Source organism: Erinaceus europaeus, chromosome 9 (assembly GCF_950295315.1).
Source record: "Erinaceus europaeus chromosome 9, mEriEur2.1, whole genome shotgun sequence".
Taxonomy (NCBI): Eukaryota; Metazoa; Chordata; class Mammalia; order Eulipotyphla; family Erinaceidae; genus Erinaceus; species Erinaceus europaeus.
Window position 1 is genome coordinate 1,015,652 of NC_080170.1, and position 25,753 is coordinate 1,041,404.

The 25,753-nt window shown below is 55.7% G+C and overlaps 1 protein-coding gene across 2 annotated transcripts; it reads left to right on the plus strand.

Moving 5' to 3' along the window:
* Positions 1–5,601: 5,601 nt before the first annotated feature.
* On the plus strand, positions 5,602–24,968 carry MAT2B (methionine adenosyltransferase 2 non-catalytic beta subunit). 2 transcript variants are annotated; one of them, XM_060197067.1, is made up of 7 exons: positions 5,602–5,737; positions 18,723–18,917; positions 20,548–20,662; positions 20,859–21,011; positions 21,461–21,654; positions 23,535–23,648; positions 24,079–24,968. In XM_060197067.1, the coding sequence occupies exons 1-7, from the start codon at positions 5,675–5,677 to the stop codon at positions 24,247–24,249; spliced, it is 1,005 nt and encodes a 334-aa protein (XP_060053050.1). In that variant the 5' UTR covers positions 5,602–5,674; the 3' UTR covers positions 24,250–24,968. The 2 variants fall into 2 exon arrangements, with proteins under 2 accessions (XP_060053050.1, XP_060053051.1); XM_060197068.1 differs by lacking the exon at positions 20,859–21,011.
* The last annotated feature ends 785 nt before the right edge of the window (positions 24,969–25,753 follow it).

Here is a 25,753-nt window from a genome sequence, read left to right on the forward strand (position 1 = left end):
GTTTGGAGGTTATTTCTCCCAGTCTTTGTCTCGCCAATTTGAATATCGTCTCCTGCGAAGGTTTTTGACTAATTTTTATCCATTTGAATAGTTATGTAAGAGGCAGAGATAGCAAGAAACAATTTTCAGCAGGGCTATGTAAGTGGCGGTTTTGTTCTTAAATCGTTACTGAGCCGAAATCCAGAACAGACACATGCGGCTGAGGACGCGTCTCCCGGCCCAGACGGCAGCAGCGGGCTTGAGGGCTTCCCCGATGCGGGTTTGGCTTCTGCTGTCCCCTGGCCTCGGGCTCGGTGGCACAGCAGGACGGGAGGGCCCGCGGTGACCGCCAGCCTGTCCCCTCCGGGGAAGGAGCTGGGGCGAGTGGGGCAGGTGGACTCTGAGAACTTTGTGTGGGAGGAGGCAGGACTCTCCCAACAGGGTCCCGGCAGCTTCCGAGGGAGCGGATTGCGCCAGGCTTCCCCACGGGAAGGGCTCGCTCGGTGACTGGGGTGCGGCTGAGGGGCCGCGCTCGCGGGCCGCCGAACCAGAAACCTGCCACTGGGTCTCCGGGATCCTGCCGGGGAGTCGGCTGCGGCTTGCTGCCGCGTGGGGAGCTGCGCGGCTCTGGGATCGATCGGCGGCCAAGGGCTCCAGGGAGAGGCGGCTGCGGCCGGGGGGGGGGGGGTCCCCATCTTGGCCGCCTGCGACAACAAAGAGGCCGCTGCGCGCAGACGACGCCGCGGCCGTGCCGAGATGCCGGGGGCCACGGAGCAGGTAGGCCGCGGTGTAGACGGGACACTGCAGCTGGCGCTGCCCGGCCTGCCGGGGCCGAGGGTGGGCGCCCGGGCGCCTGAGGGGCAAAGGGAGGAGGAGGCCGGTGCCGAGCCGTCCCTTCTGCAGGGCGCCAGGGGCCAAGCGACTCCGGTCACTGACCCTGGCGACCAGGTCCCGGGAGACGCAGCCCGGGGCGCCAAGGGGCACCAAGGGGCGGGCGGGCAGGAGGGCGGGCGGGAGGGCGGGAGGGCGGGCGGGAGGGCAGGAGGGCAGGAAGCAGGCGGGCAGGCGGGCAGGCGGGCAGGCGGGCAGGCGGGCGGGCGGGCAAGGTGTCGGGGCTCCCCGGGCCCGGCTCCCACGGGCTGCGCCTGCAGGCGACAGCCTGGCCTCTGGGCACCCAGACACGTGCTGGAGAGACGCCCGGAGCAGCAGGTGCCCGGCGGCAGGAAGCTCCCCGCTCCCGTGGGGTCTCTCCAGCACGTGTCTCCCCAGCTCCCTCGGCGTCTCTCCCTCGGTGTCTCTCCCTCGGTGTCTCTCCCTCGGAGTCTCTCCCTCAGGTCTCTTCATCAGGTCTCTCCCTCAGTGTCTCTCCCTCAGTGTCTCTCCATCAGGTCTCTCCCTCAGTGTCTCTCCCTCAGTGTCTCTCCCTCAGGTCTCTCCCCTAGTGTCTCTCCCTCAGTGTCTCTCCCTTGGAGTCTCTCCCTCAGTGTCTCTCCCTCAGGTCTCTCCCTCAGGTCTCTCCCTCAGTGTCTCTCCCTCAGGTCTCTTCATCAGGTCTCTCCCTCAGTGTCTCTCCCTCAGTGTCTCTCCCTCAGTGTCTCTCCATCAGGTCTCTCCCTCAGTGTCTCTCCCTCAGTGTCTCTCCATCAGGTCTCTCCCTCAGTGTCTCTCCCTCAGGTCTCTCCCTCAGGTCTCTCCCTCAGTGTCTCTCCCTCAGGTCTCTCCCCTAGTGTCTCTCCCTCAGGTCTCTCCCTCAGTGTCTCTCCCTCAGGTCTCTCCCTCAGTGTCTCTCCCTCAGGTCTCTCCCCTAGTGTCTCTCCCTCGGAGTCTCTCCCTCAGGTCTCTCCCTCGGCGTCTCTCCCTCAGTGTCTTTCCCTCAGTGTCTCTCCCTCGGCATCTCTCCCTCAGTGTCTCTCCCTCAGGTCTCTCCGTTGGCGTCTCTCCGTCGGCGTCTCTCCCTCAGATCTCTCCCTCAGTGTCTCTCCCTCAGTGTCTCTCCGTCAGTGTCTCTCCCTCGGAGTCTCTCCCTCGGTGTCTCTCCCTCGGTGTCTCTCCCTCAGTGTCTCTCCCTCAGGTCTCTCCCTCGGAGTCTCTCCCTCGGAGTCTCTCCCTCAGGTCTCTCCCTCAGTGTCTCTCCCTCAGGTCTCTCCCTCAGTGTCTCTCCCTCGGTGTCTCTCCCTCAGGTCTCTCCCTCAGTGTCTCTCCCTCAGGTCTCTCCCTCAGTGTCTCTCCCTCAGTGTCTCTCCGTCAGTGTCTCTCCCTCGGAGTCTCTCCCTCGGTGTCTCTCCCTCGGTGTCTCTCCCTCAGTGTCTCTCCCTCAGGTCTCTCCCTCAGTGTCTCTCCCTCAGGTCTCTCCCTCGGAGTCTCTCCCTCAGTGTCTCTCCCTCAGGTCTCTCCCTCAGTGTCTCTCCCTCAGGTCTCTCCCTCAGTGTCTCTCCCTCGGTGTCTCTCCCTCAGTGTCTCTCCCTCAGGTCTCTCCCTCGGAGTCTCTCCCTCAGTGTCTCTCCCTCAGGTCTCTCCCTCGGAGTCTCTCCCTCAGGTCTCTCCCTCGGCATCTCTCCCTCAGTGTCTTTCCCTCAGTGTCTCTCCCTCGGCGTCTCTCCCCTAGTGTCTCTCCCTCAGGTCTCTCCGTTGGCGTCTCTCCGTCGGCGTCTCTCCCTCAGGTCTCTCCCCTAGTGTCTCTCCCTCAGGTCTCTCCCCTAGTGTCTCTCCCTCAGTGTCTCTCCCTCGGCGTCTCTCCCTCAGTGTCTCTCCCTCAGTGTCTCTCCGTCAGCGTCTCTCCCTCGGAGTCTCTCCCTCAGTGTCTCTCCCTCAGGTCTCTCCCTCGGAGTCTCTCCCTCAGTGTCTCTCCCTCAGGTCTCTCCCTCGGAGTCTCTCCCTCAGTGTCTCTCCCTCGGAGTCTCTCCCTCAGTGTCTCTCCCTCAGGTCTCTCCCTCAGTGTCTCTCCCTCAGTGTCTCTCCCTCAGGTCTCTCCCCTAGTGTCTCTCCCTCAGTGTCTCTCCCTCAGGTCTCTCCCCTAGTGTCTCTCCCTCAGTGTCTCTCCCTCAGGTCTCTCCCTCAGTGTCTCTCCCTCAGGTCTCTCCCTCAGTGTCTCTCCCTCAGTGTCTCTCCCTCAGGTCTCTCCCTCGGAGTCTCTCCCTCAGTGTCTCTCCCTCAGGTCTCTCCCTCGGAGTCTCTCCCTCAGTGTCTCTCCCTCAGTGTCTCTCCCTCAGGTCTCTCCCTCGGAGTCTCTCCCTCAGTGTCTCTCCCTCAGGTCTCTCCCTCGGAGTCTCTCCCTCAGTGTCTCTCCCTCAGGTCTCTCCCTCGGAGTCTCTCCCTCAGTGTCTCTCCCTCAGGTCTCTCCCCTAGTGTCTCTCCCTCAGTGTCTCTCCCTTGGAGTCTCTCCCTCAGTGTCTCTCCCTCAGGTCTCTCCCTCAGGTCTCTCCCTCAGTGTCTCTCCCTCAGGTCTCTTCATCAGGTCTCTCCCTCAGTGTCTCTCCCTCAGTGTCTCTCCCTCAGTGTCTCTCCATCAGGTCTCTCCCTCAGTGTCTCTCCCTCAGTGTCTCTCCATCAGGTCTCTCCCTCAGTGTCTCTCCCTCAGGTCTCTCCCTCAGGTCTCTCCCTCAGTGTCTCTCCCTCAGGTCTCTCCCCTAGTGTCTCTCCCTCAGGTCTCTCCCTCAGTGTCTCTCCCTCAGGTCTCTCCCTCAGTGTCTCTCCCTCAGTGTCTCTCCCTCAGGTCTCTCCCTCGGAGTCTCTCCCTCAGTGTCTCTCCCTCAGGTCTCTCCCTCGGAGTCTCTCCCTCAGTGTCTCTCCCTCAGGTCTCTCCCCTAGTGTCTCTCCCTCGGAGTCTCTCCCTCAGGTCTCTCCCTCGGCGTCTCTCCCTCAGTGTCTTTCCCTCAGTGTCTCTCCCTCGGCATCTCTCCCTCAGTGTCTCTCCCTCAGGTCTCTCCGTTGGCGTCTCTCCGTCGGCGTCTCTCCCTCAGGTCTCTCCCTCAGTGTCTCTCCCTCAGTGTCTCTCCGTCAGTGTCTCTCCCTCGGAGTCTCTCCCTCGGTGTCTCTCCCTCGGTGTCTCTCCCTCAGTGTCTCTCCCTCAGGTCTCTCCCTCGGAGTCTCTCCCTCGGAGTCTCTCCCTCAGGTCTCTCCCTCAGTGTCTCTCCCTCAGGTCTCTCCCTCAGTGTCTCTCCCTCGGTGTCTCTCCCTCAGGTCTCTCCCTCAGTGTCTCTCCCTCAGGTCTCTCCCTCAGTGTCTCTCCCTCAGTGTCTCTCCGTCAGTGTCTCTCCCTCGGAGTCTCTCCCTCGGTGTCTCTCCCTCGGTGTCTCTCCCTCAGTGTCTCTCCCTCAGGTCTCTCCCTCAGTGTCTCTCCCTCAGGTCTCTCCCTCGGAGTCTCTCCCTCAGTGTCTCTCCCTCAGGTCTCTCCTTCAGTGTCTCTCCCTCAGGTCTCTCCCTCAGTGTCTCTCCCTCGGTGTCTCTCCCTCAGTGTCTCTCCCTCAGGTCTCTCCCCTAGTGTCTCTCCCTCGGAGTCTCTCCCTCAGGTCTCTCCCTCGGCATCTCTCCCTCAGTGTCTTTCCCTCAGTGTCTCTCCCTCGGCGTCTCTCCCCTAGTGTCTCTCCCTCAGGTCTCTCCGTTGGCGTCTCTCCGTCGGCGTCTCTCCCTCAGGTCTCTCCCCTAGTGTCTCTCCCTCAGGTCTCTCCCCTAGTGTCTCTCCCTCAGTGTCTCTCCCTCGGCGTCTCTCCCTCAGTGTCTCTCCCTCAGTGTCTCTCCGTCAGCGTCTCTCCCTCGGAGTCTCTCCCTCAGTGTCTCTCCCTCAGGTCTCTCCCTCGGAGTCTCTCCCTCAGTGTCTCTCCCTCGGAGTCTCTCCCTCAGTGTCTCTCCCTCGGAGTCTCTCCCTCAGTGTCTCTCCCTCAGGTCTCTCCCTCAGTGTCTCTCCCTCAGTGTCTCTCCCTCAGGTCTCTCCCCTAGTGTCTCTCCCTCAGTGTCTCTCCCTCAGGTCTCTCCCCTAGTGTCTCTCCCTCAGTGTCTCTCCCTCAGGTCTCTCCCTCAGTGTCTCTCCCTCAGGTCTCTCCCTCAGTGTCTCTCCCTCAGTGTCTCTCCCTCAGGTCTCTCCCTCGGAGTCTCTCCCTCAGTGTCTCTCCCTCAGGTCTCTCCCTCGGAGTCTCTCCCTCAGTGTCTCTCCCTCAGGTCTCTCCCTCAGTGTCTCTCCCTCAGTGTCTCTCCCTCAGGTCTCTCCCCTAGTGTCTCTCCCTCAGTGTCTCTCCCTCGGCGTCTCTCCCTCAGTGTCTCTCCCTCAGTGTCTCTCCCTCAGTGTCTCTCCCTCGGCGTCTCTCCCGCGCTGCTTCTCTGCGCTCGGCCCCGAGCTGGGCAGAGGCGGCCAGGTCCCCTTCGTGGCCGGGTCCCCGCAGAGCCGAGCCGCAGGTGCAGCCTGGGCCGAGAGGGCGCGGGGCCACCTGTCAGGCAGCCGAGGACGCACCTTGCCGCCCGCCTGCCCGCCCGCCCGCCCGCCCTCTGAGCCCCCTCCGTGCGGCGCCTGCCCCTTTAAGAGCGATCAGGGGGCGGGGCCTGAGCGCCCGCTTCCCCCCCCCCCCCCCCCCCCGTCCGCACGTGGAGGCGCGCGGCCAATCAGAGGGCGCGGCGCGGCCGGAAGCCGGAAGCCGGAAGCCGGAAGCGGCGGGTCGAGGCGGCGGGAGGGCGTCCGGCAGGCCGCGGGCGTCGAGGTGCGGGCATGGTGGGCCGCGGGCGCGAGCTGACCATCCACTTCGTGCCCGGGCACTGCCGGCTGCTGCAGGTGAGCGGCGAGAGCGTCACTCGGGCCCCGGGCACCGCGCCCCACGTCCCCGCAAACCCGATGCCCAGGGCCCCGCACCAGGGCCGTCACCCCGCACCCAGGGCCGGATACCCAGGGCCTTCATCCCGCACCCAGGGCCCCGGCACCCAGGGCCATCACCCCGCACCCAGGGCCATCACCCCGCACCCAGGGCCATCACCCTGCACCCAGGGCCATCATCCCGCACCCAGGGCCATCACCCCGCACCCAGGGCCATCACCCCGCACCCAGGACCATCACCCCGCACCCAGGGCCATCATCCCGCACCCAGGGCCATCACCCCGCACCCAGGGCCATCATCCCGCACCCAGGGCCATCACCCCGCACCCAGGACCATCACCCGCACCAGGGCCCGGCATCCCGCACCCAGGGCCATCACCCCGCACCCAGGGCCATCACCCCGCACCCAGGGCCATCACCCCGCACCCAGGGCCATCACCCCGCACCCAGGGCCATCACCCCGCACCCAGGGCCATCACCCCGCACCCAGGGCCATCACCCCGCACCCAGGACCATCACCCGCACCAGGGCCATCACCCCGCACCCAGGGCCATCATCCCGCACCCAGGGCCATCACCCCGCACCCAGGACCATCACCCGCACCAGGGCCATCACCCCGCACCCAGGGCCATCATCCCGCACCCAGGGCCATCACCCCGCACCCAGGGCCATCATCCCGCACCCAGGGCCATCACCCCGCACCCAGGACCATCACCCGCACCAGGGCCCGGCATCCCGCACCCAGGGCCATCACCCCGCACCCAGGGCCATCACCCCGCACCCAGGGCCATCACCCCGCACCCAGGGCCATCACCCCGCACCCAGGACCATCACCCCGCACCCAGGACCATCACCCCGCACCCAGGGCCATCACCCCGCACCCAGGACCATCACCCGCACCAGGGCCATCACCCCGCACCCAGGGCCATCATCCCGCACCCAGGGCCATCACCCCGCACCCAGGACCATCACCCGCACCAGGGCCCGGCATCCCGCACCCAGGGCCATCACCCCGCACCCAGGGCCATCACCCCGCACCCAGGGCCATCACCCCGCACCCAGGGCCATCACCCCGCACCCAGGACCATCACCCCGCACCCAGGACCATCACCCCGCACCCAGGGCCATCACCCCGCACCCAGGACCATCACCCGCACCAGGGCCATCACCCCGCACCCAGGGCCATCATCCCGCACCCAGGGCCATCACCCCGCACCCAGGACCATCACCCGCACCAGGGCCATCACCCCGCACCCAGGGCCATCATCCCGCACCCAGGGCCATCACCCCGCACCCAGGGCCATCATCCCGCACCCAGGGCCATCACCCCGCACCCAGGACCATCACCCGCACCAGGGCCCGGCATCCCGCACCCAGGGCCATCACCCCGCACCCAGGGCCATCACCCCGCACCCAGGGCCATCACCCCGCACCCAGGACCATCACCCCGCACCCAGGGCCATCACCCCGCACCCAGGACCATCACCCCGCACCCAGGGCCATCACCCCGCACCCAGGACCATCACCCGCACCAGGGCCATCACCCGCACCAGGGCCCGGCATCCCGCACCGGGACACCCAGGGCCCATCATCGCGCGCCCGACTCCGCGCACCCAGGACCCACCCCCTCGCACCCGGACACCCAAGGACCCAACGTCCCCGCAAATCCGTCACCCTGGGCCTGTCACCCCGCACCCAGGAACCATCACCCAGGGTCTGATGTCCCCTTAAAACCGACAACCGGGGCCTGTCCTCCACCCCGCAACCGACACCCAGGACCAGCACCCCAGCCCCCCAAAGCCCAGGCCCCGCACCCCAGCCCTGCCCCTGTGGTGGCCCAGCCCCCCTGCACCGCGCCCAGGCTGCCCCGCCCCAGCTGCCCTTGTGCCCTGGGAACAGGTGTCCATCCTCCATCCTGAGCCTGCACCGCCCCCCGCCATCACAGCCGCCTGGGGCTCTGGGTGGGGGTCCCGCCACGCCGCCCAGGAGCGCAATGGCAATGGCAGGCACCCGTGTGCGCGTTTACCTGAGTGTGTGCGCTTACGCTTACGTCGGTGTGCACGCTTACCCGGGTGTGTGCGCTTATGCTTACATCAGGTGTGCATGCTTACCCGGGTGTTTACGTCGGGTGTGCACGCTTACCCGGATGTGCGCGCTTACGCTTACGTCGGGTGTGCGCGCTTACGTCGGTGTGCACGCTTACCCGGATGTGCGCGCTTACGCTTACGTCGGGTGTGCTTACGCTTACGTCGGTGTGCACGCTTACCCGGGTGTGCGCGCTTATGCTTACATCAGGTGTGCATGCTTACCCGGGTGTTTACGTCGGGTGTGCACGCTTACCCGGATGTGCGCGCTTACGCTTACGTCGGGTGTGCGCGCTTACGTAGGGTGTGCGCGCTTACTCTTACCCGGGTGTGCGCGCTTACCCGGGTGTGCACGCTTATGCCGGGTGTGCGCGCTTCTGTCGGGTGTGTGCGCTTACCTTGGTGTGCACGCTTCTGTCGGGTGTGCGCTTATGCCGGGTGTGCACGCTTCTGTCGGGTGTGCGCTTACCCGGGTGTGCACGCTTCTGTCGGGTGTGCGCGCTTACCCGGGTGTGCACGCTTCTGTCGGGTGTGTGCTTACACCGCGTGTGCGCCTCGTGCACATACATGCACACCCATGAGGCCTGTGCGCACGTGTGTGTCCAGCGATCATTCTGTCGGGGGTCTGAATAGTGAAATGGGTTTCCACCCCTTTCTTCCGTAAAGATGGTGCATCTGGGAGCCCCGGAGCCCACTCAGTGGAAAGCCCCCGATGCCTCCTGTGCCGGGGAGCATGGGCAGCAGGTGGCGTGGCCTTACACCGTACCCTGGGGTGGCACCGCCTTACTCCCTGTCCCCGTCCCTGTCCCGTCCCCAGGTGCGCGGCCTTACTCCCCGTCCCCGTCCCGTCCCCGGGTGCGCGGCCTTACTCCCTGTGGCACCACCTTACTCTCCGTCCCCGGGTGCGCCGCCTTACTCCCTGTCCCTGTCCCAGTCCCCGGGTGCGCGGCCTTACTCCCTGTCCCCATCCCCGGGTGCGCCGCCTTACTCCCTGTCCCTGTCCCAGTCCCCGGGAGGCGCCGCCTTACTCCCTGCCCCTGGGAGGTTCTCTGGTGACTGGACCCACGTCCCTCCTCCCCTGCAGGCAGCCCTGGCTGTGCTGTCTCTGTCCCAGGCTGATCTCCGCCGCCTTTGTCCTTCAGTGTTAGGTCCCATGGTTCTCGAGGCTGGAGTCCTCTCCTCTCTTAGTTCCTTCCCTCCACAGAATCCCCTCTAGCTCCTCTTAACGACAGAAGAAGTTTTTCCTAAGGGTTTCTCGGCGTCTGAAGTGTCTCGAAGGTCTGCCTCCCGGGGGAGGACCATGAAGCTGCCACGTTTACGGCGAGCCGAGGGTCCGGTCCCTGCCCTGCTGTAAGGTGTCGCTCACACTGGTGAGCGGTACTGGGCGCCAGCTTCTCTGCACCGTGTCTGTCCGTAGGGCGAGTGCGGGGCTGGGCCGAGACCCCCGGCCGTGTCTGATGAAGCGGGTCTGGGGTCTGCTCTCTGGTCACGGTGCCTGGCGGTGTGGGTGACTGGCATGGGGAGGGGTGGCTCTGCTGACACGTGTCTGCGCAGAGGTGTCCTGGCTGCCTGAAGGCCTTGAGTTCTGTTCAGAGTAACTTAAACATTCTTGATCGCCTTTTCCATCTGATATTTAAAAAGTGAGAAAAGAGGGCTGAGCAGTAGCGCAGCGGGTTAAATGCACAGTTCCAAGCACAAGGACCGGAGTAAGGATCCTGGTTCAAGCCCCGGCTCCCCACCTGCAGGGGAGTCGCTTCACAGGCGGCGAAGCAGGTCTGCAGGTGTCTGTCTTTCTCTCCCCCTCTCTGTCTTCCGGAAAAAAAAGATGGTCTACAGGAGCAGTGGATTCGTAGTGCTGGCACAGAGCCCCAGCGATAACCCCGGAGGCAAAAAATACCCCATGTTTTTATTTTTTTTTTTTGGTCTGGCTGAATATCTTTTTCCTTTTTATCTGATAGGACTGAGGTAAATTGAGAGGAAAGGAAGGACAGACCTACAGAGACAGCCCCTGCAGCCCTGCCTTGCTGCAGGTGGGGGCGGGGACTCAGACCCGCCTCTGGCACTTGGCGTGGGCTCTCAGCTGCTGCGCGGCCACTGCTCGACCCTCCAGATGGCTTTTTAAAAGGTGTCATTGTTAATAATATGTATTTCAAAGTAAGTTTAAGCTTATTTTAAAAAGAAAAAGCTTTAAATAGAGTTCTATTTATCTGGAGAAGCTAAGACAAAAAACCCAGGAGACACTTGGCACCTTGAGATTTCTGTGAGATGCATGTTCTGCTTCCCAGCCCTCGTGAACTTGTGGGTGAAGTGCAGATGCCCTGCTCCAGAAAGGCCTCTGGCCAGGAGACCGAGGGGAGGTGCTGGCCGTCACCCGGGCGCGGCTGTCCACAGTGGACAGACAGACACTTCGCTTGGCCAGGAGCAGTTGGAGCAGTAGATGAATTCACCTCAGTGCCAGAATTTGGTCAGGGCAGGTAGAAATTAATCATCACAAAACTAAATCTGAATGGAAAGCACTGGACAAAGCCCAGTGTATTTGGCCGGCCTGGCGAGCAAGATGACCCGAGTTCCAGCCCAGCCTTCTCCCCTCTCGTGTGGAAAACCCTTTAACAGCTGTAGACTATCAGCGGCCCCTGGACATTTGCAGGATGCCGGTTTGCACAGTTCTGGGTAGTTCTCAAATAGAAGACTGTGTGGCATCATCTCCATTACAGAAGACGCCTGGACTTGAGAGCCTGTTCTTGCTATGAGGAGATTCTTGGCAGTGCCATTTTTTTCTGGCATCTCACGTATTACCTGCCCCAGACTAGGATGTAAAGTGTTCTATCCGGGGGCCCGGTAGTGGCACACCTGGTTAAGTGCAAACATTAACGTGTGCAGGGTCCTAGGTTCAAGCCCCTGGTCCCCACCCCCACCTGCAGGGCAAAGCTTCATGAGTAGTGATGAAAGTGCAGGCGTCTGTCTCTCCCCGTCTCTACCTCCCCGTCCCCTCTCAACTTCTTGTTTCTTATTTATTATTATCTTATGTATTACCCAGCAATAAATAAAAACATTTTAAAAGTATCTTTTCCCACATACCCACAGCCCCTTAAGAAAAGTACAGATTTCCCTCAAGAGCCGTAGGGTTCTCGTAATTCAGTGCCGTGTCTTGTCGGACGCTGTGGATGATAAGCCACGAAGGAGGGAAATTCTGCCTCCCAGTGCCATCCATAAGCTGTGTCTGTTTCCTTCACATCCTGTGCACTGGGCTGTGAGAAAGGTCACGACGCAGCTTTGCATAGAGCAGTAGAGAAGAACAGCTCGGCGTTTCCAGCGGCCCAGCAGCGCACGGGGAAGTGCCCCGACAGAATCTGGTCTCACAGGTCGACGCCTGTGTGGCGCCTGTGTGGCGCCTGGGCTCTCCTTTCACTTGGGGTAACCAGAGCACCACAGGCGACGCCGAGGATTGAACTCGGGGGTCACGTTTTCCAGTCCAGAGTTTTTTTTTTTTCTGGGGCACTCGTTCACATTTCCTACTTGTCACTTTAAGAGGAGACAATGGCACTTCTAGAAAGGTCGCGACGCTTTGCTGCGTCGGATAGGAGTTCATCTTGGGATGCCTTGCGGTGCCCTGCTGTTGGGTTGCCTCACCCACGTGGCCGTGGACAGCACCGCCAGGGGCTTGGCAGAAGGCAGGTCGGCAGGCCTCCCCCAGAGCCGCAGGTTCTCAGCCTGAGGAGGGAGCCCCGGCCTCCCCTGCTGTGACTGAGCCCCTCCTCCCCTGCGCCTGTGACTGAGCGCCTGCCTGCCTGCCGAGCTGTCTCCCCAGTGGTCCTTGGCATTGATGCTGAGTGAATGGCTTGCCCATTCTCTCTCCACTCCGTTTGGCTGGTGTGTTTTCCTCTCTCCAGTTTAGTCTGTAGATCTGCTTTCCTGCCAGAATTTGAGGAAAATATTTTGCTGGCTGTAACCCTTGTTTTCCTACATGAGTTGGATCAGTGCCAGGGCCTGTAGCAGGATGCTCTCTCCAGTGTCCTGGAATTGACTGAACTAAAGAAAAGACTGTCTTTAAAAAAATTTTTTTTATGATTGTCTTTATTTACTTATTGGATAGAGAGAGCCAGAAATTGAGGGGAGAGGAGAGAGAGAGAGGCAACTGCACCTCTGGCTTTTCCCTCCAGGTGAGGACGAAGGGCTTGAACCCAGGTCCTTGAGCATAGTGCTTATGTGCTCAACCAGGTGTGCCACCCCCCGGCCCCCAAGAAAAGACTTGAAGAGTTGGCATGGGATGGGTGATGGCACGCCTGGTGGAGCGCATGCCATGATACGCATGCCATGATACGAGGGACCCAGGTTCAAGCCTCCAGAGCCCCTGCAGGGGGGAAGCGTCACAAGTGGTGAAGCAGGGCTCCTGGTGATCCTCTTTCCTGTCAATTTCTATTTCTATCCAAAATAAATGAAATACTGAAACAGATAATTTACTCTGACCTGTCAACCCTTTCAGGGTTTTCCTGTGATAGAAATCCCGGCTTCTGGCGACTTTTGACTTTTTCCCCCAAGTGGATATAGTCTACTAAGTTATTCAGTTGGAGTAAGAACCAGGAAAAAAAGAGCCTTTAGTCATTGTGTGTATTTAAATCTTTTTACTGTTCAGAATTGGATGACTATAGCAACCCTGGATGGGAAAATAGAAAAACAAAACCCTCCCGCTGACAGAACCGGCGGGAAGTCCTGGCCAGGGCTGTGGCCGGGTCTCACGCCTACGCAGTTGCTTGGCTTCAGTGGACACCTTTTCTCTTCTTGTCCTTTTTGAAATTTTTCTTTTAAAGATTTTATTTGGGGGGTCGGGCGGTGGCGCAGTGGGTTAAGTGCATGTGGTGCAAAGCGCAGGGACCGGCATAAGGATCCCGTTTCAAGTCCCGGCTCCCCACCTGCAAGGGAGTCGCTTCACAGGCTGTGGAGCAGGTCTGCAGGTGTCTGTCTTTCTCTCCCCCTCTCTGTCTTCCCTCCTCTCTCCATTTCTCTCTGTCCTATCCAACAATGAACGACATCAACAATGGCAATAATAATAGCCACAACGAGGCTACAACAACAAGGGGAACAAAGGGGGGGGGGGAATGGCCTCCAGGAGCAGTGGTTTCATGGTGCAGGCACCGAGCCAGCAATAACCCTGGAGGAAGAAAATAAAAGGATTTTATTTATTTATGAGAAAGATAGGAGAGAAGAAGAAAGAGCAGATCATCGCTTGTGCATGTGCTGCCGGTGTGTGTGGGGGGGATTGAACTTGGCACCTCGTGCTTGAGCGTCCAGTGCTTCCCATCTCCCCGACCACTTTTTTGACGGAGGGTGGAGATGGAAGGTGAGCTGCCACGGCTTTGCTGCAGTGCGCTTAGTGGCACAGGCCCCGTGTGCGTGCTCCAGCGTGTGCCAGGACACTCCAGCCTGGGTCCTTGCACCACAGGCCCCGTGTGCGTGCTCCAGTGTGTGCCAGGAGACTCCAGCCTGGGTCCTTGCACCACAGGCCCCGTGTGCGTGCTCCAGTGTGTGCCAGGACACTCCAGCCTGGGTCCTTGCACCACAGGCCCCGTGTGCGTGCTCCAGTGTGTGCCAGGACACTCCAGCCTGGGTCCTTGCACCACAGTGACCTGTGCACTTTGCTGGGTGAATCGTAGCCTGTCCCCTTGCTGTTATTTTGCTTTATTATTATTTATTATTATTGTTTCCAGGGTTATCACTAGGGCTCAGTGCCTGCACGACAAATCCACTGCTCCTGGAAGCCATCTTTTCCCTTTTTGTTGCCCTTGTTGTTTATCATTGTTATTGTTATTGTTGTTGCTATTGCTGTCATTGTTGTTGGATAGGACAGAGAGAGAAATGGAGAGAGGAGGGGAAGACAGAGAGGGGGAGAGAAAGACAGACACCTGCAGACCTGCTTCACCGCCAGTGAAGCGACTCCCCTGCAGGTGGGGAGCCGGGGGCTCGAACTCGGATCCTTACATCAGTCTTTGTGCCGTGTGCGCTTAACCCGCTATGCTACCTCCTGGCCCCTGTTTTTCATATTTAATGCTGACTTTATTCAAGAATGTGGGAGGAAACTGGGAGACCCATTTTGGGAAGAAGGGAAACTGGGAGCAGCCTTAGGAACAGAGAGCTTCAGCCATTTCCCAAATAAGAGCCCCGTTTGCTCTGTGCTCAAGGTCTTTGCTTGTCCGCAATAACAATACAGGTCAGTTAGAGAGATTTCCTCTGGGCAGAACCGCCCCTGTGGCCCCCTGTGCTGCCACGTGGTGCTGGGCTCAGGTCCAGCAGCAGCCACGGCTCCCCTTGTGGCCTCCCTCAGTGCCCTCTTCAGTTCCATCTAGAAGAGCCGACTCGGTACTGACCTTGCTGTTTCTGGCTTGTCTCAGTCAACACGAGGCCGTCAGGGTCTGACGGCTGTATTGCCAGGGAGATGGTATGCTTTACATTGGTTTGTTCTAGCCCTCCCCCACCAAGAGAATTAGATCAGTCCAGTTAGTTTTTGCGGCCCGCCTGGCCCCGCCCCTAGGGACGCCGCCAGAGTTGGAGAGTTGCAGAGGAAGAGAGAGAGGGTTCCAGAGTTGGAGAGTTAGAGAGTAGAAGAGTTGCAGAGTTCTAGAGTTCCTGAGTTCCAGAGTTGGAGCGAGTGCTTGCGCCGCCGCAAAGAGACAGCAGAGTTCTGTTTGGTGATTAGTTTGTCTTAGTTTATGAATCGTTGTTCCTGAATAAAGAAATACAGCTTCTGTGAAGCTAGCCCGGCCAGCTGGAGCCTTACGAATTTTAACAACAGAGATGGAGGACCTCGTGGTGGTGAGCAGCTGCACAGAACCCCCTGCCACTCATCTACTGCGGGGCAGCTGGGCTGTTGCCGAGTGTGCAGCTGTGAACACTGATGTGCTTGTTTCCCTGGGTGAGGAGCCCCCAGGAGCGGGGTTGCTGGCTCACAGGTGGGCCCGTTCCTGGAGCTGTGGTGAATCCCCAGGCTGTTTTCATAGGAGGTGGACCGGTTTAGGTTCCCACCAGCAGAGTAGGGGAGTGCCTTCCCCCCACGGCTTCTGCACCCATCAGTTGTTGTTTTCGAAGGGTTATGTTGTTTTCGCCGGGCTGGCTTCACCGGCGGGTAACAGATGACCAGGGACTCATGGTTGAGCTGTAGGCAGTATCTCTTTATTCATGCAGGACGCAGCACAATCTAAGACGAGCTAAGCTGAACTCAAGGTACAGTACAACTCACAATGCTGTCTTTATATATACTTGCCAAGTAGGGTGGAAACAGGATGTGACATAGAGAGGGTGGAGAGAAAAGTGACTGGTGAATATCAGGGTGTGACAAAGAAGGGATCAGGGTGTGACAAGGAGGGGGGGTGGAGCAGGTGAGAATCCTATCACTGAACCACCAATGCCCTGGAGGGAGGGTGGAACTTGTTAACAGTGGTTATGTAAATAGAGTAGTGTTAAGCAGGGGGGATTTAAACCAAGTGAAACAGAAGGGGTCTCATGCACACCAACAATCAGTGCTCTGTCTCTCCTGATGTGTGAATTCTCACAGGTGTGAAGTGGTATCTCATTGTTGTGTTTATTTGCATTTCCCTGGTCATCAGAGATGTCAAGCAGCTTTTTCATCTCTCTCTTGCCTTCCTGAGTCTTCTTTGGAGAAGATTCTGCCCATATCTCCCTGCAGCCCCATGTCTCAGTGGGGTTGTTTGCCTTATTGTTGAGACTGGGAGTGCTTTGTGTATGTTGGTTATTGGTCCTCTGTCCAGTGTACCACACATAAGACATTCTCTCCCGTTTCACGGGGGTGATGCCCTTGGCCTTGAAGAAACCTTTCAGGTCGATGTCCCATTGGCTTATTTTTGCTTTTGTTATCAGAGAGGATATTGCAGAGACTGACATGGAAGAGAGTTCTGCCTATGTTTTCCTCTAAGTATTTGATGGTTTCTAGCCCAACTTCTAAATCATCTTTTTGTGTGGGGTTGCATATTGCACCAAAGCAAAGGACTGTGGGGAAGGAGGGAGAGGGACAGGGTGAAGGGTCATTGAGTCTTCCAGGAAACATTGAGTTTCCACCAGTCCAGGGCGATGAGAGGCTGTGCCTACATACCAAAGACTGTACCGTAAACCACCGACCGCCAATAAAGTAAAGACAGAAAAGCATTTCCTCTTCCCTTTTGTCCCCTGTTCACGTCACTTTCAAGTGTTCTGTGTGTGGAAACTGGTCAGGAACACCCCTGGTCACACTGGAGAATATCGCTGTAGAAGAGCCAGATCAGTCTTTCCTCTACTTAAATTGCTGCGAAATGTGAATTCACCAACTCAGACCCATTGAAATCTGACAAGCTTTAAATCCCAATTTGAAAAAATTCAAAAAGACCAAAACTGGCAAGCTGTAATAAGCACACTGGAGAATGTAGCCCAGACAGCTGACCGGGCTACTGGGTGAGCATGAAACTCGGGATTTTTTTAATAATCTCCTTTTATTTATTTATTTAATTTATTTATTTAAGAAAGGAGACATTAGCAAAACCGTAGGCTAGGAGGGGTACAACTCCACACAATTCCCACCACCAGAACTCCATATCCCACCCCCTCGCCTGATAGCTTTCCTATTCTTTATCCCTCTGGGAGCTTGGACCCAGGGTCATTGTGGGATGCAGAAGGTGGGAGGTCTGGCTTCTGTAACTGCTTCCCCGCTGAACATGGGCGTTGACTGGTGGATCCATACTCCCAGCCTGTCTCTCTCTTTCCCTAGTGGGGCAGGGCTCTGGGGAAGCAGGGCTCCAGGACACACTGATGGGGTTGTCTGTCCAGGGAAGTCTGATCGGCATCATGCTGGCATCGGAACCTGGTGGCTGAAAAGAGAGTTAGCATACAAAGCCAAACAAGTTGTTGACCAATCATGGACCTAAAGGCTGGAATAGTGCAGATGAAGTGTTGGGGGGTACTCACTGCAGACTATTGTGTTCTTCTGCTTTCAGGTATATATTTTTCCCTAGTTTATGGACATGTGTGAACATATGCCCTATCTCAGGGGACCTGGTCTATATCTAGGTTTTGGCCTTTGTTAGGAAGTGAACACCTGGGATGGAATTAGAGAATACTATGAAAGGAAAGGTCTCACCCGAGTGATGAAGCTGAAGGGTTGCCATTCCACACCTGAAGTCTCTGGACACAGTCTGAAGTGAAGCATGCTGGGGTGGCACTCGTTGCGTTGATTGGGTTGCGATCCGCAGATGCAATATTATTTGATATGGATTGGGAGAGGCATGCAGGAAAGTGGGCCCCACCCTAAGGTTCCAGGACTGGGGGAAATACAGGCTCTATAGTGGAAATGTGAGGTTCCTGCTGTCTTAGGGTTCAAGAAGACAATGGATAGTTATTGTTATCATCTCATTATTTGGTGATTGGGTTAACTTTGCAAAGTCCCTTTGTTAGGGTTTGGGGTATACTACCCAGCACCTTGTATATAGCTGTGCCACTGGTTGCTTCTGTTCTCCCTGGTCTAGGCTTTTGAGAGTCAACATATCAAAGACTCAGCCTATGTATTAAAAAGACTCAGTCTGTGTTTTAAAAAGTTCTAGACATATGATCAGATTTCCCCCTCTCATAGTAATTGAATAGTGGTTTATATGACTACACTTTAATAGGAGTGTACATAAACACCATTCCCACCACCAAAAGACTGTGACCAATCCCATCTCCCCACCCCCCCACCACCCTGGGATGTCCACCCTCCCCCTCACCACAGGGTTTTTACTTTGGTGCCCTGCTCTTGATTTAGTCAGGTCCTGTTTTAGTTTCCCTTTCTGTTCTTCTTTCTCAACTTCTGTTGGTGAGTGGGATCGTCCCTTACTCATCTTTGTCTTTCTGACTTAGCTCACTTAACATAATTCCCTGTAGCTCCGTCCAAGGTGGGTCAGAGAAGAGGGGTTCATTGTTCTTAGTAGCTGCATAGGAAACTCGGGATTTTGTGCCTTATAAATGCAGAGCGTAGTCAGTGGCGCTCACTGCTCTGTGTGTAGCATCATGAATTGGCGCTCCACTGTGGAATGCAGGTCTACTTCAGAGGCGCCTCCTGTGTCCACTGTGGAATGCAGGTCTACTTCAGAGGCGACTCCTGTGTCGTCTTGGGTGCTTTCTCAGTCAGGTGTCCAGAGCATGAGGGTGAAAGGTGGAGGCAGCCCGAGTAGGCAGTGCTCTGGCCCAGGAACCAGCTGGAGGTGGGGGCGCACGTCAGACTAGGAGAAATGAAGGGCTGGGCCTCTCTGAGTAGGGCTGTGGGCACAGTCACTTGTTCATTTATGTTCCCCTTCATCCAGGGCTCTCGCTGGGGCTCTGAGTGCACTGCGAATCCACTGCTCCTAGCGGCCATTTTTCTTCCTCCCTCCCTCCCTCCCTCCCTCCCTCCCTCCCTCCCTCCCTTTCTGTTTGTTTACTTTATTTGATAGAACGGAGAGAGATTAGGGGTAGGTGGACACCTGCAGCCCTGCTTCACCACTGCTGAAGATTTCCACCCTGCAGGTGGGGGTTGGAGGCTTGAACCTGAGTCCTTGTGCATCGCAACACATGTACTTAACGAGGTGGGCCACCACCCGGCCCCTTTTTCTTTTTTAAATCAGATAGGAGAGAAAGAGAGATTGAGAGAAGAGGGAAAGATAGAGAAGGGGAGAGAAAAACATCTGCAGGCTTATTTCGCTGCTCATGGAGCGTCCGCCCTGCAGGTGGGAAGCAGGGGCTTGAGCCCGGTGCCTGTGCGTGGTGAGATGTGTGCCTGACCAGGTGCACCAGCACCCTGGTGGCTCTGACATTCACTTCTTTGAGCCAGTTTTCTGAAGTAAACGACTCTCCCCCCCTTTACCACTCAGGAGGAAGTGGACGTCCCCAGCAGACGAGTCCTGGTTACTGGAGCCACTGGGCTTCTGGGCAGGGCCGTCTACAAAGAGTTCCACCAGAACAGCTGGCATGCTGTCGGCTGCGGCTTCCGGCGAGCCCGGCCCAGGTTTGAGCAGGTCAACCTGCTGGATCCCGCTGCGGTTCACCACATCCTGCAGGACTTCCAGGTGTGTTGGCGGGCTCTGGAGACCGGCCTTGCTCGGGGCGGACTGCACTCGGGTGCTCGCTGTTAGGAACAGCATACGGTATGCTTGTTAGCATGGCGAAGAGTAAACACTCCTTGCAAAGACCAGGTCAAGACTGGAGTTGACAAGGCAGTGATGAAGCCCAGCATAAAAAGCTGTGTTTGTGTGGCTCGGGAGGTGGCACAGCGGCTAGAGCCCCGGGCATGCAAACTCAGGTCCCTGGGATTGCATATGCCAGGGCGACGCTCTGCTTCCCTTTATTAATAGACAAATCCGCTTTTAAAGCACACTTATGTTTGTGAAGTAGTTTCCCCAGTAAGCTCCCCGTTCTTTTTCTTATTTCCACTAGGGTCACTGCTGAGGCCCTGCTCCTGGCGGCCGACTCCCCTTCCTTCTCTTGCTCCCCTTTCTTTTTCCTTGCAGATTGTATACATATGCACATACATACACGTATTTATTGTGGGCACACTGGGCCACAGCGCCACTCTGGCGCATGTGACGGGATCAGAAGTCTAGGCCTTAAGATCTTTGTGACTGGACTCTGGATTCATTTTGCTATTGATACTCCTCTTCTGTTTCCATAGATTGACCACACATTTAGGTTACATTAATTACATAAATGATCGTCTTCTTAAAAAAGAGTTAGCAGTGATAGGGAGGGAAGGGGAGAGTACTCCAAACACTGGTGTATGCCATGCCAGGGACCGCATTGGGGGGCTCATGCTCAGTCACTGTGCAACCTTCTGGGCTGACATTGTTTTATTCTCTCATCCAAATTACAGGGCAGCATTTATTTTGATTTAGAAATATGGTTGGGGGGTGTGTGTGGAGAGACTGGAGAGACAGCATGATGGCGGTGCAAAAAGACTTCCGTGCCTGAGGCTCTGGGGTCAGGTCAGTCCCTTGTGCTGCCGTAAGCCAGAGCTGAGTGAGCAGTGCTCTGACTAAAAAAAATAGAAAGAAAGGAGGGGGGGGGGGGAAGTAAAATTAGTGTTGATTTTTGTGATTTTCTTAGGGATTACTATTGGGTCTTTTCTGAGCCTGTATATGCATTTTTTAAAGATTTATTTATTTTTCTTCTGCCTCCAGGATTATTGCTGGGGCTTGGTGCCAGTACTACAAATCCACTGCTCCTGGAGGCCAATTGCTTTCCTTTTCTTTTTATATTTTATTGGATAGAACAGAGAAATTGAGAGGGGAGGAGGAGATGGGAAAGAGAGAGAGAGAGACACCCATAGATGCCACTTGTGAAGCTCCCACCCTGCAGGCGGGGAGCAGAGGTTCCAACCTGGGCCCTTGTGCCTGGTAACCTGCGATTAACCCGGTGCACCACAGCTTGGCCCGGGTTAATTTTTTAGTGAGAGAGAAGCAGAGCATCACTGGGACCACACTTGGGAACAAGCTTGTGTGTCCAGCCCTTCATCTGCTGTCTCCTCCCAGGCTGCCAGGTAAGTATTTCCCAGGAAGAAAGAGAAGCGTGACAAAACCACAGTGACTGTGACCGTGACTCCTTGTTGCAGGAATGCCATTTTAACTGGCGTGGTTCTATGAGCTAATTTCCTGTGCTTTCTTTGGCTTTGGGTTGAAATCCATCTGTGATTTCACCACCCAGCCCCAGGTCATAGTGCACTGTGCGGCAGAGAGGAGGCCAGATGTCGTGGAGAGCCAGCCAGACGCTGCATCCCAGCTCAACGTGGACGCCTCTGGGAATTTGGCAAAGGAAGCAGGTGAGGTTGCCTCAGTGAAATCTGCATGGGTCTTACTCACCGAGACGTCAGCCGTTCAAGCTTATAGGCTGCTTATGAGAGATCGGAGTCACCTAAGACATTTGTGTGTGTGGCAAACGTTAGGAACTCCAGAAGAGAGGAGTGTTCCATACTAATGTCATAGTCTCACTTTTCCTTTATTGTCTTATTTTGGTAGCTGCAATTGGAGCATTTCTAATCTATATAAGCTCAGATTATGTATTTGATGGAACAAATCCACCTTACAGAGAGGAAGACGTCCCCAGCCCCCTGAATCTATATGGCAAAACAAAGCTGGAGGGAGAAAACGCTGTGCTGCAGAACAACCCAGGTGAGACGCGGTCACCTTCTGTGTGTGTTACGCTTCCGTGCCCTGATTGCGCTAGTCGGGTGGCACATATCCTTAGAGTGACATAGACGGAGGAGTTACTATAAACATACAAAGTCCTTCTGTGTGTGTTATGCTTCTCTGCCCCTGATTGCGCTAGTCGAGTGGCACAAATCCTTAGAGTGACATAGACGGAGGAGTTACTATAAACATACAAAGTCATTTTCTGTGTGTGTTATGCTTCTATGCCCCTGTTTGTATTAGTTGAGTAGCACATATCCTTAGAGTGACATAGAGCGGAGGAGTTACTATAAACCTACAAAGTCCTTTTGTGTGTGTTATGCTTCCGTGCCCCTGTTTGCACTAGTCGAGTAGCACATGTCCTTAGAGTGATCATAGAGCGGGGGAGTTACTGTAAACATACAAAGTCCTCTGCCTTTACGGGTCTCCAGGCGCCGCTGTTCTGAGGATTCCTGTTCTGTACGGAGAGGTGGAGAAGCTGGAGGAAAGTGCCGTGACGGTGGTGTTTGACAAAGTGCAGTTCAGCAACAAGTCGGCCAACATGGACCACTGGCAGCAGAGGTTCCCCACCCACGTCAAGGACGTGGCCCACGTGTGCCGCAGGCTGGCCGAGAGGAGGATGCTGGTGAGTCCAGGGAGGAGGGTACCCCGCTCCCACCTGCCTCTCCTGCCAGCACTGAAGAGCCCCAGGACCCAGCCAGAGCAGGAGGCGGTGGCTGTGCCCGGGAGGAGTGAAATGGAGAGGTGCCGCTCAGCGCGAGGTGCCCTCCCAGAGGCTGCACACCCTGTCTGCTCTTTTTCTTTCAAAGTGGCTGAGAACTTTCCTCTGAGCGGTGTTGTCACCAGGACTTCACGGCTCCACGTGGTTTTTCAGAAGTGACTGTTGAAGATCTTCATTGTGCCAAAGGAGAGTGTGTCTGGGAACTGATAGTGTCAGGCCCTTTATGTGTGGTTATTACGGACTCATTTCATTTAAGGATGAGACACAGTGGTTCCCTGTAGAAGACTCCTTGACTCCTTGACTTGCTTGTGTCCTGAAAGGCTGCACTGCTCCAGCATGTGTGCTGGGCCTCTGGTGTGCACGTCCTGGGCCCTAACCACCGCGCCACCTGCCAGCTGCTAAACCGTCTTTGAATACATGTTAATTTGAAGCATTTGAAATAGTTGGAGTTACGTAGAATATGCATACAAGGAAAAAATTGAGAGGGAGTTGGGCGGTAGCACAGCAGGTTAAGTGCAGGTGGCGCCAAGCGCAAGGACCAGAGTGGATCCCGGTTTGAGCCCCCGGCTCCCCACCTGCAGGGGAGTCACTTCACAGGTGGTGAAGCAGGTCTGCAGGTGTCTGTCTTTCTCTCCCCTCTCTCTGTCTTCCCCTCCTCTCTCCATTTCTCTCTGTCCTATCCAACAATGATGACATCAATAACAGCAACAATAATAATAACTACAACAATAAAACAACAAGGGCAACAAAAGGGAATAAATATTTAAAAAAAAGAAAAATTTGAGTTTAAGCTTAAAGTAGTATTAGTGCTGTCACGAGTTATTTAATATATAGAAGTCCACATTTATTTTAAATATACAGTCTACATTATGACTCACTAGCTCACCTGACAATTGCTGCTGTGAAGTTCTGGGTTACTAGAAGTGCCGAGTGAGGGCCGGTGAGGTAGCTCACCTGACAACCGCTGCTGTGCTGTGTGCGCGCCCCAGGTGCCAGCCTGGCCCCCAGTGTGTTGAAAGAAGCTTTGGTGCTGTCAGCTCTTTTACTCGCTCTGCTTCTTAAAAAGTTGAGTAAGGGGGGCAGGCGGTAGCGCAGTGGATTAAGCACATAGGGCGCAAAGCGCAAGGACCAGCATAGAGATCCGGTCCAAGCCCCCGGCTCCCTACCTGCAGGGGAGTTGCTTCCCAAGCGGTGAAGCAGGTCTGCAGGTGTCTGTCTGTCTTTTTCTCCCCCTCTCTCTCTCCCCTCGTCTCTCCATTTCTCTGTGTCTTATCCAACAACATCAGTGACAACAATAACAATAAATACAACAACAAGGGCAACAGAACTGGGAAAGTTGGCCACCAGGAGCAGTGGGTTCATAGTGCAGGCACCGAGCCCCAGCAATAACCCTGGAGGCAAAAAAAGAAGAAAGAAAGTCAAGTAAATAGAGATGCTTGTTAAATTGAACTGTCCTTCTATAAAAATCTCTAGGTCGTTTTAGGGTTCCTACTAATGAAATGACTTGGAATCATAGTTTTAATTTTCTTATTGCTTTTTAACTTTTTAATAAATATCAACACGAGATAGAGGGGAGGAGAGTTCTTGAGTCTGAACTCAATGCTGCCTTGGCTGTTGAGCTGGGAATGTTTGTGGGGCTGTGGTTTGGGCCGTGTTTGTGGAGATGTTTCAAGGCATCTACAGCCCTTGAAGACAGTTTCAGTGAGTTTTTCCACCAAACTCGTTATTCCCCCCAGCCCAAAAATAAAGAAACTGAAAGTGGGATTTTGTGTGTCCTCCATCAGGATCCGTCAATTAAAGGAACCTTTCACTGGTCTGGCGACGAGCAGATGACCAAGTATGAGATGGCGTGCGCCATCGCCGACGCCTTCAACCTGCCCTGCAGCCACCTTCGGCCCGTGAGTCCCCCCGGCCCCTCCTCCCTGCCTGAGTCCCACCCTCTGCCTGCGCTTGGCGGACGGCTTGCTCTGTGGCCTCAGCGGTGCCACGTCACTGCTCCTCTTCAGGGAGTGGCTGAGGCCGTGCTTGCCTGTATGTCGGCAGCTGTCCTTCCCCTCAGCGTTGTGCTAGGAAGCCCAGGAGTTGATGAGAGTCTGCAGATGGAGGCGCCACAGCAGTGCCATGCTTGGTTCCCAGGGCACGGGCTAGGACCAGCCTCTGCCTCAGCAGGGAAGTCCTCCCGATGCCATGGCGGTGCTTGGTCTCCCTCCCCAGGGAGGGGCAGATCAGACCACCTGTAGTGGAGGGAAGGCAGAGCTGAGGATACAGGATAAGTGCAGACATGGTGCGGCACTTGATTTTGACCTGGGGCTCTTTTTGTCTGCACAGATAACTGACAGTCCTGTCCTGGGAGCACAGCGCCCGCGGAATGCTCAGCTGGACTGCTCCAGATTGGAGAGCCTGGGGATCGGTCAGCGGACGCCCTTCCGCATCGGCATCAAGGATTCACTCTGGCCCTTCCTCATCGATAAGAGATGGAGGCAGACGGTCTTTCACTAGGCTGCGTGTGCGGTTTTGTATTTTAATGAAAAGCATAGTATGTGGCACTTTTTAAAGATAAGAAGAGCTAGTTTTGTATGTGTGCTCGTTGATTGTAACTCCAGTCTTTCAGGTAAATGATGCTCTTGAACTAGTGAGATTGTCTCAGAAAATGGAGGTCTGTGAGGCCTTGCTCCCAGCCGTGACCTTCCCCTCCTGTTTGGTCTGTTCTGGCTGCCTGGCTGTCTGGGTGGAGTGTTTCTGCTTCTGGGCCACTTAAGAGCCAGGATGAAGTCAGCCTGCTGGAGCTGCGCAGGGGCGAGACGCACTGTTCACCCTGTAGCCCTGACCTTTTCAGGACGTTTGCAGCTGTTGGCCTTTTCTGTTTAAAACATAGTATGTTGAATTGTATGAAAATCACTGATGTTCATTACTCGCTTTGCTTGAGCGCAGATCAAATGTTCGAAGAAAGAAACTTTATTTTTGCAACTTCAGTGCAGTTTTTAATGCTTGAGATATTTTCACAGGTTCCGCACATGAGATTCCTGCTCCATGCCTCCGATCTGTAGCAGTGTGGTGAGAACACATGTCTGTGTGTGTGTTTACAAAGACACGGTCCTGTCCTTGACGCTCCATGGCACAGGTTGACACTTCGTATGTGTGGCAATTCTGGTAATAATGGAACTTGTAAGTCTCCTGACCATTTGTGGATTATAATAAATCTTATCATTGGCATGGCAGTGCTTAGTGTGCCTGTGTTGACTTTTCTCTTTATTTATTTATTTATTTATTTATTTTTTATTGATTTATTTATTGGTGATTTACAAAGTTACAAAATAACAGGTTACAATTCTACACAATTCCCACCACCAGAGTTCTGTATCCCCATTCCCTCCATTGGAAACTGTGATTCTCCCAAGGTCACAGATACGGGCTGACTATTATTTCTATAGCTAGCTGTCAGTCGGCCGGTCGGTTAGTCTCTCTTTCCATATATCCAATATATATATATATATATATATATATATATATATATATATACATCCCATTTTTCCTATGGTTTTGCCTTCTTCTAAGTCATACCTACACCTATTCCTATTCCCAAATGTCCCTCCTTTTTTACTCCCTCTTCTCTCTCTGGGTCCTGATGGAATTGGGTTTCAGACCCTTCTAGTCCTCTTCCCCTAACATTTCTACCCCTCTGAGAGTATGGACCAAAATCTTTTCTGGGGTGTCGAAGGTGGGAGTTCTGGCTTCTGTAATTGCTTCTCTGCTGGACATGGGTGACTTTTCCCTTTAAATATAAGGACAAAACTTCTAAGTTGTTAACCATGATGCTTTGATTTTGTAAAAAAATTTATTTTAAAAATACTCAGTCTCCAAGTTGCAGACACTATCATGATTCCATCAATATGCCCTGGAACCTCCCCTCCCCAGAGCCCTGCCCCACTAGGGACAGACAGACACAGGCTGGGGGTGTGGATCCACCTGCCAACACCCATGTCCAGTGGAGAAGCAATGACAG